At 41.5% G+C, this 14,747-nt stretch overlaps 1 protein-coding gene across 8 annotated transcripts in view; it reads right to left on the bottom strand.

The window, feature by feature from the left end:
* R3HDM2 (R3H domain containing 2) overlaps positions 1-14,747 on the bottom strand; it is a 152,525-nt gene that overhangs the window by 25,726 nt on the left and 112,052 nt on the right. For 6 of the 8 annotated variants that reach the window (XM_075851999.1, XM_075852004.1, XM_075851997.1 and 3 more), the window contains 8 exons: positions 12,799-12,858; positions 11,166-11,306; positions 10,256-10,364; positions 9,560-9,655; positions 8,019-8,050; positions 7,299-7,352; positions 3,688-3,917; positions 2,841-3,004 (listed from right to left, as the gene is read on the bottom strand). In XM_075851999.1, the coding sequence (XP_075708114.1) occupies positions 2,841-3,004; positions 3,688-3,917; positions 7,299-7,352; positions 8,019-8,050; positions 9,560-9,655; positions 10,256-10,364; positions 11,166-11,306; positions 12,799-12,858 (886 nt within the window). The remainder of the gene's footprint in view (positions 1-2,840; positions 3,005-3,687; positions 3,918-7,298; positions 7,353-8,018; positions 8,051-9,559; positions 9,656-10,255; positions 10,365-11,165; positions 11,307-12,798; positions 12,859-14,747) is intronic. The other 2 variants (XM_075852002.1, XM_075852000.1) reach the window with 1 other exon arrangement.

Raw genomic sequence — 14,747 nt, 5'->3', positions numbered from 1 at the left:
CTACGTCGGATACGAGGACTACATCGATGACGGCTTTTTTTATTATCAATAAAATGGTTAATGTGGGTTGTGTGTTCTTTTTTATTTCAATAAAATATTTTTTCTGTGTCTTTTTTTTTTTTTAACTATATTACTACCGCCTTAGTAATGGCCGCCGGCTGATTGAAAGCGTCCATTGCTAAGGCGGGGCTTAGTGTTAGCCGGTGCAGAGGCTAACACTAACCCCCTTTATTACCCCGATACCCACCGCCACCAGGGGTGCTGGGAAAAGCCAGGTACGATCCAGCACTTAACCCTCTGTAGTGATGGCCGGGCAATGGGGCGGCCGCAGGCTGGTATTATCAGGATGGAAAGGCCAGAAACAGTGGCCCTTCCCTCCCTGGTAATGCTGGGCTGCTGCTGCTTTAGGGTATGTCCACATGCCCTATTTACGGACGTAATTCAGGCGTTTTTCGCCTGGAATTAGGGCAGAAAAAAACGGCTCCAAATTGTCAGCAAACATCTGCCCATTGAATTCAATGGGTCTTACGGTGTCCTGTGCAGACAGGCTTTTTTTTTACGCGTTTGCGTGTGAACATACCCTTATTATATCTGGCTGGTTATGAAAAATGGGGGGGATCCCACGTCATTTAAAAAAAAAAATATTGGAAAGAATGATGTGGGGCCCCCCCTAATTTTCCTAACCAGCCAGATACAACACAGCAGCAGCAGGCAGCAATACCAGGGTGGGAAGAGACACTGTTTTTGTCCTTTCCCAGCCTGCGGCCGCCCCGATACCTGGCTGTGACTACAGATGGTCGGGTACTGATTCGTACCCGGCTCTTCCCAGTACCCCTGGTGTCGGTGGGTACCGGGGTAATAATGGGGGTTAGTGTTAGCCTCTGCTAACATTAAGCCCCGCCTTAGTAATGGAGGTTGTCAATCAGCCAGCGGCCATTACTAAGGCGCTAATAATGAAGTTTAAAAAAATACAAGCAAATAGAAAAAATATTTTATTGAAATAAAAAAACACAACCCTCATTAACCATTTTATTGAGAATAAAAAAACGCTGTCATTGAAGTAGTTCTCGAATCCGACGTAGTCCAACAACCGAACCTGTAAAAAAACACAAACACACAAAAATAATTAGTAACACAAAGAAGCAAAATTATTATTCTTACCTTTCCTGGGTCCAGCACTGTAGCCGAAATGTCAGCGAGCTGGGCCCTATATCTAATCCAATCATGTGTGATACTGAATGCTGAGCTGTGTATCTAACCCTATCATGTGTGACACTGTCTGCTGAGCTGTGTATCTAATCCCATCATGTGTGATACTGTCTGCTGGGCCTTATATCTAACCCTATCATGTGTGTTACTGTCTGCTGAGCCGCTGTATCTAATCCTATCATGTGTGACACGGTCTGCTGAGCCAATGTATCTAATCCTATCCATAGCTTATAGGGTCGTAGTGCTATAGATATGCTGTCTCCTATACACACACACACATATATATTTTTTTTGGGCGGACACATGTATTGGGGCTATTTCTCCTGACATTTTAAGTCATTAGTGACGCCCCTGGCTGCTAGTGCTGCATTGTTGGGTCACTTAGGAGACCCAGCGATGCAACTGAAAGCTGCGGATCGTTGGCCATGAGAAGTTTGCGGTGGGGGGGGGTGGGGTCCTCCAATAAGATGCATCAGGGCCCATGAGCCTTTAGCTACGCCCCTGTATGCTTCACACACGCGCACACTATATATATATATACACACACACACACACACACAGGCCTCATGCACACGACCGTAAAAACTCCCGTTATTACGGGTCGTAATTACGACCCATAATAACTGGCTCATAGACTTCTATTGGCCACGGGTACCTTCCCGTTTTCTTACGGGAAGGTGCCCGTGCCGTTGAAAAAGATAGAACATGTCCTATTTCAGGCCGTAATAACGGCACGGACAGTCCATACAAGTCTATGGAGCTCCCGTAATGACGGGTGGCTAGATGTGTGCACCCGTCATTACGGCAGCGTTGCTAAGCGACATCAGTAAATAGTCACTGTCCAGGGAGCTGAAAGAGTTAACTCATCGGCAGTAACTCTTTCAGCACCCTGGACAGTGACTATCGATCAGAATAAAGAGCAACCTGTAAAAAATAAAAATAAAAGACATTCATACTTACCGAGAACTTCCTGCTTCCTCCAGTCCAGTCTCCCGGCCGTTGCCTTGGTGACGCGTCCCTCTCGACATCCGGCCTGACGTCCTGGATGACGTTTCAGCCCATGTGACCGCTGCAGCCAATCACAGGCTGCAGCGGTCACATGGACTGCCGCGTCATCCAGGGATGTCGGGCTGGATGTGAAGAGAGGGACGCGTCACTAAGACAACGGCCGGGTAAGTATGAATGTCTTTAACTTTTATTACAGAAAGAGCTGTCCCTTCTCTCTATCCTGCCCTGATAGAGAGAAGGGGCTGCCGATTAGTGCAGCGCTATTTTGCCGCCAAAAACGTGCCCGTAAATACGGGTGACACCGGACCCATATTTACGGGCACGGGTTCGTAAATACTGGTGCAAAACGGGTCGAATACGTGTGACACCGGACCCGTATTTACGCCAGTATTTACGGGTGGGAAAAAATACGGTCGTGTGCATGAGGCCTTACACACTTAAAACCAATGATAGAACAGGAGAGATATACAGTATATAAAGAAGGGTCAGTAACAGGTAAAGGAAGCTAGAAAAGAAAACCAAAGACAAAAGGGTAGAAAAAAACCCCGAGAGCCGTGAAGAGAGATTCACACAAAGTGACAGGACGTACAAGTTGGACTGAATGACACTTAATGGTGACTCACCTGTGACATTAAGTGGTTACTCATGGACTGTTGCTGAGGAGTGGGTGGAAGTGTCTGGTGAGTATGGGGATGTTGTTGCTGTGCAGTGCAAGGTATCATGCTTCGAGTAGACTGCTGAGAGGAGGAAGCTTGGCTGCATACTTCTGGTGTGCTCAATGGCAAACCTGGAAAGAACAAGCAATGCATCCCTAATAGTCATTTTTATTTCTTCAAAAAACAAAAAAAAACTATAGTAAAGCACATGAAGAAGAATATGAAAAATACTTAAAGCAAAGTAAATTATTCCCAGGCAGATTTGCTCATTACGGTTTCCATGGATACAACCACAAAATAAGGACATGATAAAATACTGGATGAAAGGGTATTCATAAGAGAGATCTGTTGGGTATGATCTTCAGTTTATCATCATTATTATTGCATCAGGTCAGAGAATGGCCAATTGTAGGTACACAGATGGTCATGTGAAGACACGGATATTAGAAGGCAGCACAGAACCTGAAGAGGATTTACACAAAAAAATATATAACAAACCAATAGAGTACATATATTGGCTTGTAAATAGCAAAATTATATCCAGGACAATTGCACATTTTCTGGGGACGAACCACCATTATCATCAAAACACACTTTATATGTAAAGTTAGAGACCATAAGGTCACACAGAAATGTAGAACATCCATCCGTAATTGGATTAGGGCAGTTCCATGATGTTGGTGCCACCCTTATGCCATGTGCTTTCTAATTTCTTAACTGTATAATGGAGAAAAGCGCTATATGATTTACAGTGGAATTTTACCCTCTCATTCATCTTGTCACAATTCCAAAGACTTAGACATGGAAATCTTACCTGGCCGGCCAGTACGGTTGGTCGAGCTTTTGTTACTGCCAATACTGTCTCCTCTAGTCAGGATAGAGATGCCACTGAAGCTGCTGGCTTTGGTAACTGGAGGACGCATATTGCGACAGGAGCCATCAGAGTCTGTGCTGCTCCAAGGTCTTGGATCCAGGGACTTTAATTCACTTTCAGTGCTGCTCTGACGACTGCCGGAGCCTCGATTCAGCAAGTCTCTGCTGCCTCTACAGGGTAAGATATAGCTGGTCTTAGCACATCATTCTCTTAAGTGTATGATGGTAATGGTTAGAATACCACAATGGTCATACTTCTGTCACCTGCAGCCATCTCCAGTGTTCTCCGCTGTAAGACGGACTAACACAGACCCATAAATTTCTATGGCCCCAGGCACACGACACTGATGTTTACGGATCCGTTAAAGGGCGGCAAAAACTCAGGACATGTCACTTTACATGTATTTGTAGCTCTGACTCGCTCATCGTCCCTGCATTTTTTTTTTTTGGGCAGATCCGTGTATACTGATGAGACACGGATGCACTACGGAAAGTTTTTGGCAGACAAATGGACCGCAACCGCTACGGTCGTGTGCATTAGGCCTGACAGAAATGGATCCCTGACTTTCAAGAAATGTTAGCGCTTGTTGCAACAAAGGGGAACACACGTCCGCTGTACGGGCGATTGTGAAAGTTGATGCAACTACAAGAAAACACGGTCGTTCCACTGCTGAACTATTGTACAGTTAAACTATCAGCAAATGTAATGTAGCACAGATACTGCACATGTCCATAGATCTATTTACTAAATCACATGATAAAGACACACTGGCTGTCATGCACCAAGATGGTCTCAGAGAAAGTGCCCCCGTTTCTTATTGCAACCTAAGTTCAGCCTTCATATTCTGAATACGAAGCTTATGTTGCTATGAGCAACATCACCACTTTTTTGATACATAGGACCTAGTGTGTGCTTTTGAACACTTTACGAAATTAGGTTTCCCATACCAGTCTATATGAATAAGAGGCAAGGAAAAAATACATCAGCTGAGGCCACGGACAGTGATCAATGCTTAGTGACTACAGTTTAAGCAGAACCACGGTAAATACCATAAATATCTTCTAGCTGCGGGTCCTAGCTTTGGTACCCACAGCGGTGCCAAGAATAGGGGATCCCCGACCTCTGTCCCGCCTGGTAGGACGGGCATCAGCCACCGAATCCAGTAGGAGAATGAACGGAGAGGTAGCCGTGGTCAGCTTTTTCCATAACTCCTATAGAAGTCAATGTAAAGAGCCGCTCACACGTGTGAGGCTACCTCTTCATTCTCTGCCTGGATCCCGTGGACATGCCACAAATGTCTAAAATGGGAATAACCCTTTAAGAGACTACATATGTTGAGACATTGGAAAATGCTAGCAAACATCAGTGAATATGAAATTAAACCTGGCTGATCTAAACAGATTGAAAACTGACATTCAATGTATAGTTAGAAACATTGCAGTTAGGTGTTTAAAGAGGCTGGCACCACATTAGAAGTGCCCTATCCCCTACATAATCTGATCGGCGCTGTAATGTAGATAACAACAGTGTTTTTTATTTTGAAAAACAATAAATTTTGAGCAAGTTATGCACAATTTTAGATTTATGCTAATTCGTTTCTTAATAGACAACTGGGCGTGTTTTTACTTTTTGACCAATCAGCGTCATACACTTCTCTCCATTAATTTTTAGCAGTACTCGCAACACAGCGTGATCTCGTGAGATCATGCTGTGCAGTCACGAACTCCCACATTAACTTTACCAAAGTGTCGGGAGTGTGAGTAGATATCGCATCCTGGCTGGAGGTGAGATGTCTATCAACTCCCAAGACACTTCGGTAAAGTTAATATGGGAGTATGTGACTGTACAGCGATCACGCTGTGTTGCGAGTACTGCTAAAAATGAATGGAGAGAAGTGTATGACGCTGATTGGTCAGCGTCATACACTTCTCTTTACAACACCCAGTTGGTAAAAAAGTAAAAGAAAAGGCCCAGTTGTCTATTAAGAAACTAATTAGCATAAATCTAAAAATGTGCAGAACTTGCGCAAAATTAATTGTTTTTCAAAATAAAAAACACTTGTTATCTACATTACAGCGCCGATCACATTATATAGGAGATAGGGCACTAATAATGTGGTGACAGAGACTCTTTAAGTGAAGCTGGCCATACAATAGTGTGTTTAAAGGGAACCTGTAACCAGTATTTCACCTATTGAACTCTCACTCCTCGTTGGCCACTGCGGTCAAGAGTTCATTGCCGTTATCCCCTCTCCTAAACTCCTCCCCTGACAGTAAACCGCCTGCACACATTTTTGCAGCTTTTGGTAATAATCCGTCAGTCTCGTTCGTTCCTCTTCTTATGCCAGCCCACTGCCGAAGACTGGCCCACCCTGATTGACTAAATATAATTTAAGATAGCGCGCAAATGTGCCCGTCATGTATGGAGGCGGAGTTAACTCGGAAAGGCTTGAGTAACGAAGATAGGACTCTTTTTGACTGAAGATATGACTTATGCTCATTAGCATATGGCACAGGAACACTAAAAACTGAATACTAAAGGTACAGAGCCTACTTAGAATATAATTATAGGTTACATAAAAATGATTTTTTCCCCCAATACCACCAGGTATTGCTGGTTTAATAGGTGAAATGCCGATGACCGGTTCCCTTTAAACTGCTATAAAGTTCGATTTAGACCATGCCTTCCAAGGCAGGTACCTGTAAAAAAGTCAATCTGCCGTGTTGGTCTTTTTTGGTGGCTTTCGGGTGCAGTCATAGTTTTACTTGAAAAGTCATTCATGACAAGCCACAGATGTGCACCACAAGGCACGCTTAAATCGACTGCATCATGACTAGATCAATAGAAGCCCAGGTCACAGAGCAAGGCAGTGATCGATTTGCCAATTGCAGGCGATTTAGTAGAACGAAAACCTCCACAGACCAACCATGAACAATGAGTAGCTCAGAAAATGGCCATCTAAAATCTCTAGTGTATGGCCATCTTACTAGAACACAACATTATGAGAGCGCAGTAATGGATCAAACATCTGTAAATGTATTCTTGCGGAAATTGAGATAAAACCATACAACAATACCGGAAACATGCAATTTTAATTGCCTAATACATCATAGAAAAAAAAAAAAAATGGAAATTAGTTTTCCCTTCAGAGGCGGTAAAACCTTGTAAAGCAGTCCAGGCTCCATCTCAAAAACATCGAAACAGCTAGAAAAATCAGAAACTTTACCTAGACAAAAAAATAAACAGTGGCAGGAAAAGTTTACAGCTATCAAACTGCTGAGGATGCATCATGCCCTGCTGTACCATGGGACACAACTGCTGCTCAGACCGTCATACCAGACAGAACACAATAAAACAAAAACAATGTAGCAGCCATGAATACCAGTTGTCTGACAGAAAAAAGGGTTACAGGGCACCCTACCCACATTACAGAACAGGACAATTGCAACAGAATACATGTCAAGAAGAACCGGACAAGCAGCCATGCGAGGAAGGTGTGGGCACCAGTGACCTGGACATAGAATATTTATAGTACACAACATAGAAGATACCTAAACAATTGTCTCCTTTTGTGAGAGATAGTGGAAAAGCCTTCTCGGTAGAGTCTGTTGGTTACATTAAGAGGGAAGGGAAAAATAGTATTCAGTTTATATTTTTCATTTTATGGTGGCACCGTATACAGGACACAACTGAAGCACGACGGATCTAACTAAACTGATGTGTACTGTGGCTTCAGCTTTGAAGGATTATTTGAGGGCACCCATGAGCCTATAGACAACCTCCAGATGTATCCGCTACCCTCTCGTTATACATGTCAAGAATTCTTCACAGTACGCCGTGCCCCCATGCATGTTATGTATAAATAATATCGTCCCATGCCATATACGCAACATATAAAAGAAAATCGAGTTTTGTGAATGCAGTTAGTAGATTACTATGGACGACAGGGTATATTTCATGTTTCTCCTTCTTAGGCTAAGTTCACACAATGCGCCAAAAAACTCATCAAAAACGGCCCGAAAATGCCTCCTGTTGATTTCAATGGGAGGCAGAGAAAGCGTATTTCGTGGAGTTCTATGCCAGCTGCGCTCAATGGATGTGGGCGAAAAACGCTGCAAAAAATCGGCGTGCAGGGAGAGGAAAATCTGCCTCAAACTTCCAAATGAAATTTTGAGGCAGAAATTCCTCCTGCAAAAAACTCTGTGTGAACATAGCCTTATGAAGGATTTTACAAAGGCAGGTAAGGAGGATTATGGAAAAAGCTGGCTTACCGGTTATCAGGAATATGACCATTCTGGGCAGACTGAAAAATAAAAGAGCAATGCAATCAACTACTAAAATGCAAGCGAGACGGTTTAATATATAAGACATTAATACACATTCAGGTCAGTGTAGCTTTTAAAAAGACTTTTACGGTCATTCAGGCTTTTTTTATTCACAGTGTTCCCACAATACAACTGCGTTATTTAAAATCAAAGTTTTGCATATATCAGAGCTATTACGCCATATGGATGTAATAGAGTGGTGACTGCACAGGCTCTCAGCAGGCGGACACCCCCCACCCTATCATCTCATTGTCAGAGGACCTGTTATAGCCCATTTACGTTGGTACTGTACCCAACAATTCTGTCTGGACAGCTAGCATAACAAAACAGGAAACTAATAAGGAAATATATGGCTTTAGCTTTGCACACCAAAAATTTATATTTAAAAGCCTTAGCAGATGAAAGAATAAGTTTAATAGAAGGAGGCAACAACAAAGTACCGTATATTTCAGACTATAAGATGCACCCGACTTAAGACGCAACAGAAAATAGGAAAAAATTTAATATTTTACTACTAAAAAATAATTTGTTGCACCATATTCTAAGAGCCATTTTTTGGTACACTTTTTGTTTCATTCCTTCTTTTAGTTTATTTTTTACATTGTGCTTGGGCAAAAATGGGAAAGGTTTTTTTTTGGTTTTTTTTTTACTTTTAATATTTTTTGTTACACCCCTGAAAATGTATTGAACGTTTTATTTTTTACACATTTTTTTTTAAGTTCCCCTAGGGGACTTGAACCAGCGATCATTAGATTGCTGGTACAATACACTGCAATACATGGATGAGTTATGGAAACAGCATAACGCGCTGAGCTAAGCTGTTTCCGTAACTCCCATAGTAGTGAATGGCAGTTACAGAAGTAGCATAGCATGATACGCTGTTTCTGTAACTACTATTCAGTTCTCTACCATGTACGCTGTTTTCAGTGCTACAGAGTTCCAGAAACAGCGTAGCTCGCGGTGCTACGCTGTTAACGTAACTCCCATTCACTTCTATGGGAGTTACAGAAACAGTGTAGCTCAGCGAACACGCGGCTGTTTACGTAGCTCCCAACCACCTAACCAGGAATTGGCCAGGAGACAGCGGAGCAATTAAGCTAGAACGAGATTTAGGTGGCCCCGTTCTAGAGATAGGTGCGGGTCCCAGAGGTAGGACCCGCATCTATCTGACATTTATGGGAAGACTCCTATAAATGCTGTGGTTGCTATAGACCGCGGCATTTAACTAGTTTAACGGCCAGGAACAGCGCTATCGCTGTTCCTGGCCGTTAGAGCAGCATATCAGTTGTAAAACACAGCAGACACCTGCAGTGTATGGAGCGGGCTCAGCGCGTGAGCCTGCTCCAATCATCATCCACACCCGCTCCATGATGTGCCAGTCCCTTGACTGCTGACTATAAGACGCAGGGACTTTTTAGCAAGATTTATTCTTGCTAAAAACTGCGTCTTATAGTCCGAAAAATACGGTATATAAAAAGCATATTTACCTCTCTTGCAAAAATCCTCTCTCGTACTCGCTGATATTCCTCCTCTCTCTCTTCTATGGACTTGCTCCTTCTCCCATCTTGCAAAGGAACTCTGATCTTTAAAAAACGGATACAACAAGGTGAACAGTGGAAGAAGGAACTGGGAACATTTTTGCTTAGTGCATTGGATTTGAAACGGGTGTTCGTTTTAGGGGGTGGCAAACTGGTCAATGGCCCTCACAAACGCTACCCGAGATTGGCAGAAAAACAGTCTGTGGAGCAGCTGTTAAATCTGTATAATGAAGAGTGTGTGTGTGTGTGTGTGTGTGTGTGTGTGTGTGTGTGTGTGTGTGTGTGTGTGTGTGTGTGATGGAGGGTGTGATGGAGGGTGTGTTTCTCATTGGCCCCATTTTCTATAAAACCAGTCCTGTTGAAGCTCGCATGAGACTCCCCATCATCAGCCCCGACACTCTGGTTTCCAACCTATTTCTATCAACCTTCTCAGTAGAGTTTAAAGAATCCTAAAGGTAGGTGCAGTAAAAGGGATTTCCACTAAATTAGTTTTCGCATATAGACCCAATGTTGCAAATAGCAATTAAATACAAGTGCATTGTTTGGGGACAGTTGTGAACAAGCTGAGCGGTCGGTGAATATAAAGTGAGCTTTTCACACAGAGAACACCACAAAATGAAAAACACACACAGGCAGTTTCTCTACCTGATTATCATCACGGTCCATACTGGCATCATCCCTCTTTAGGATGAACCTTTGCTGAAATTCGCAGCTCTTTTCATCTTTGATGTGCTCTGAGAACCTTTGTTCAGGTCTGATAAAAAACAAACAAGAATCCATATAACCAGGTCTAACACAAGTAAAGCTCAAATTAAAAAGGAGTCCTTTTGTACTGCTCCATTTCCCATGCTGGTACAGACACGAGGTATTTCTAATGTAGGCATGAATGTAAACATCAGCATAAGTCCAAAGATTAAACTACTTACTTTAAGTGTATGTCCCCATTTGCAACTATTTTATTACTTAAATGCATCTATAATAAAAAAAAAATAAGTAACTTTGTAAATCTTGATTAAAAATATCCCCCCATTTTGTGTATGAAGCTCTCATGGATACCTATGTGTCACCCCGGTAACAGACTACAAACAAAACTTGTGTTGTCTGATCCTGTAGTCATCTGTTATTCTCTTGTAAAATATTCAGTAAAGCTGGGAATTTATGGGAGATTACGCAGTCCCTACTTAGTGATTGGATGCTCATATAGGGAAGGCTGTCAGTCATTTGCCCAGATAGAGAAGGGATTTAAAATAAAAAATCCTATTACTAAATATCACACAATAACATATCAATCTGCTTAGCTCCTATTGTTCGACTGCATGTTTAATATGAGGCTTTAAACCTTACATTATTTTTTGAGGTAACAATCAAAGAAATAAATGAGAACGGTTCTGAAAGCAGGATCATAAGTAGCATGATCATAGAGAAAAAAGTTAGCACAATGATTTTCAAGGAAGAAAACGTAGAGATTGGAAAGACACCAACATTTGATGCATAGAATTCTATAAAATAAGAATACTAGACATTCTAACGTTAAGGTTTGCAGCAGGCCCCTTACATTCGTGTGTTACTGGTTTTATTAATGATCACGGCTTTGCCGGTTTGGTCTACATTATGATCCATGCCAAAGTAGGCAGCAGCACGGTGCAAAAGCATCCTGTGATATGAGGTCATCTGTGGAAACTTCTTAAACTGATTGCTGAGGAGAGAAAAGAAACATGGGCAAGATTTAAAAAGGAGCGGTCATCTCCCGTGATGTGTATTTTAGTAAATACTTGTGGTCCAGAATTATTTCTTCATGGGGAATACATTTTCTTAGAACTGCGTTGTGCCATTCCTCTGTTACTACTACTAGAAATGTATCAATACAATGACGACTGGGTGATATCATTCCCATTGTCAAAGGGTTGTATCTCTACAATGTCTCACTCTGATACTGTCCAATCAGTGCTGACAGTCTGTGAAGGGACACACCATCAACTGGTAACACCCAGTTGTCAATTTATTCACACATTTCTAGGAGGAATCACTGAGGAACAGTACAACGTAGACTGCCAAGAAAAGATGCTACAGATTTTTTTATTTCATTGATATTTACAAAAACACACGGCAGAATAGCTGACAGGTCCTCTTTAACGCCTAAACAAGATTAGAGCGCAACTCCATCCTAAGCCTAAATAGACACTGATGATCACCACGTTGGTTCAGATAACTCCCATGCAGTTTGCCATTATGTGTAGGGATGAGCAAAACATCAAAAATTCACCAATTTCCTAATTGGCAAAATTCTTATTAGAAAGCCATAGTTCTGGCACATAAGGGAAAAGCACACACCCAGGCAAACTTGGTCTATTCTAAATCAGCAGTATGGCCACCTATGCCACGAGAGATTATCTGCCATTTTCTACCTGTGCGACTCCCTTAAATACCCAACTTGGGTAATGGCCCGAAGAGCTAAAAAAGCAACATCTTAATATCAGAGCAGAAAATGGTACTAAAATTCCTTTATTTGTGTTTACAATTCTTTTCCTCTAAAAAAAAAAAAAAGGGGATTTTTCAGAAACTGTTCTACAAGTCTGGATGAAAAGTACCACCATTGCTATAAATGTGCATTAGGTCTCTTGCACCATTATTAAGTATATTACATTAAAAGCGATTTAAAATCAACTTTTAAATTGACTTATTAAAAAGCTTTTACCGGAGCCTTTAGTGCTTCTGACCTGATGGAATGAGCATTGAGGAAGGATACAGCTTCTATGTATACAGAATACATAGAAGCTGTATCTTAAAAAAGGAAAAAAAAACAAAAACATTTTAATAAAAGTTAAAAGCGGTTTTAAAATCGCTTTAAACATTGATTAAAAAAATAATTATTTGCCTTGGACAAAAAAAGCATTTAGAAACAAAAAAAGAATGTGAAAAAACGTATGCAATTGCATCCACGGATAAATCTATAGAAAATTTATTCATATGCTCCATTTAAATAACCTCATTTGGTAGCACCACATGAAGAAAAAAATATCTATACTTTGATGTTTATTTCTAAATAGGTCAAGAAATAAAAATATACCAACCTTTGGGATTAGCGCTACATCACATGCTGAATATATGCCGGCTGCAGCTTGTTTATTTAAATAAGGATTCGATTCTCGCCATCTATATGGCGAGGAGGATCCTGGCATCACACTTACCTATTATCATTAATAAATTCAAGGATTTCTTGTTCTAATTTTAGCAGCATCATTCTATCCCTAAGGGAATTAAACTTTGAGTTAATAACTTGCAAGATACCTATATTACCTATAATACATAAAATATCCCCATAGTATAAATAACGAACAATAATGCAGAAAATGCGAACAAAAAGTATAGTACCAAACAACTGAAAGTGAACTTGCCAAGCGCCATTTTTCGTTTTTCCTCCCCGCCTTCCAAAAGCCATAACCCATTTTTAATATGACATTCCCATAAGAGGGCTTTTTTTTTGGGGTGGCGAGTGAGTTTTTTTAATAGCTCATATAACGTATTGGTAAACTGAAAAAAAAAAGTTCTTAGGCCCCATGCACACTAACGTAAAAACGCCCGTAATTTACGGCACGTTTTTACAGGCCCATGGACTTCTATTGGCCACGGGTACCTTACGGGAAGGTGCCAGTGCCGTTGAAAAATATAGAACATGTCCTATTTCAGGCCGTAATTACGGCACGGACAGGCCCATAGAAGTCTATGGGGCTCCCGTAATTACGGGTGACTACGTGTGTGCACTCGTAATTACGGGAGCGTTGCTAGGCGACATCAGTAAATAGTCACTGTCCAGGGTGCTGAAAGAGTTAAACGATCGGCAGTAACTCTTTCAGCACCCTGGACAGAAACTACCGATCACCATACAGATCAACCTGTAAAAAAAAAAAAAAAGGCGTTCATACTTACCCAGAACTCCCTGCTTCTTCCTCCAGTCCGGCCTCCTGGGATGACGTTTTAGAAAAATGTGACTGCTGCAGCCAATCACAGGCTGCAGCGGTCTCATGGCCTGCCGAGTCATCCAGGGAGGTTGGGCTGGATGTCAAGAGAGGGACGCATCACCAATACAACGGCCGGGTAAGTATGAATTTCTTTTACTACGGAAAGGGCTGCCCCTTCTCTATATCCTGCACTGATAGAGAGAAGGGTCTGCCGATTAGTGCAGTGCAATTTTGCAGCGAAAACTTGCCCGTAAATACAGGTGGAATACTGGTGACACCGGACCCGTATTTACGGGCACGGGTCCGTAAATACTGGTGCAATATGGGTCGAATACGTGTGACCAAGGACCCGTATTTACACCAGTATTTATGGGAGGAAAAAAATAAGTTCGTGTGCATGAGGCCTTCGTGGGATAGAATTGGAAAAAACAGCGATTCCTCCATTGATTTTTAGGCTTTGTTTTCAAAGCCTTGACTGTTTGGTAAAAACGCCATGTCAACATGATTACGGCGATACCAAGTTTAACCCCTTAATGACCGGGCCTGTTTGTCACTTAATCACCAAGACAGATTTAGAAAATCTGGTATGTCTGACTTTATCAGAGAATAACTCTGCAATAGTTTTGTATATCCAAGTAATTCTGACATTGTTTTTTCGTCACATATTGTATTTTAGTGGTAAAACTAGAGACTGATACAATTTGCGTAAATTAATTAAAAAATACAAAAATTTATGACATTTTGTAAAAATTAACATTTTCCCCTAGTTTGTGTAAATGTGACATATTGCAGTTCAAACTACAATTAAAGAGCACATTTTGTTTTCCTGCACCAAGCCAAGTTTTCAGAGGCTCAAATGTGTCAGAATGATGGAAACCCCCATAAATGACCCCATTTTGAAAACTACACCCCTTACGTTATTTATTAAGGAGTGTTGTAAGTATTTTGACCCCAAAGTTTTTTTCGTAAGAATTTATGCAAAGCAGGTGTACAAAAAAATTCAACATTTTTCACAAATGTATCATTTTAAAGGCAGATTTCTTTGTAAAGCAAACATGAGAATGAAGAAACACACCCCAAAATCTATCACCCTGTTTCTGCTGTGTTTAAAAATACCCCCATTGTGGCCCTAAGGATTTGCCTGGACACACGGCAGGACCCAAAATGAAGGGAGCACC

The sequence above is a fragment of the Rhinoderma darwinii genome, chromosome 2 (assembly GCF_050947455.1).
Source record: "Rhinoderma darwinii isolate aRhiDar2 chromosome 2, aRhiDar2.hap1, whole genome shotgun sequence".
Taxonomy (NCBI): Eukaryota; Metazoa; Chordata; class Amphibia; order Anura; family Rhinodermatidae; genus Rhinoderma; species Rhinoderma darwinii.
The sequence above is the reverse complement of the archived record's forward strand: the minus strand, read 5'-3'. Positions and strand labels throughout refer to the sequence as shown.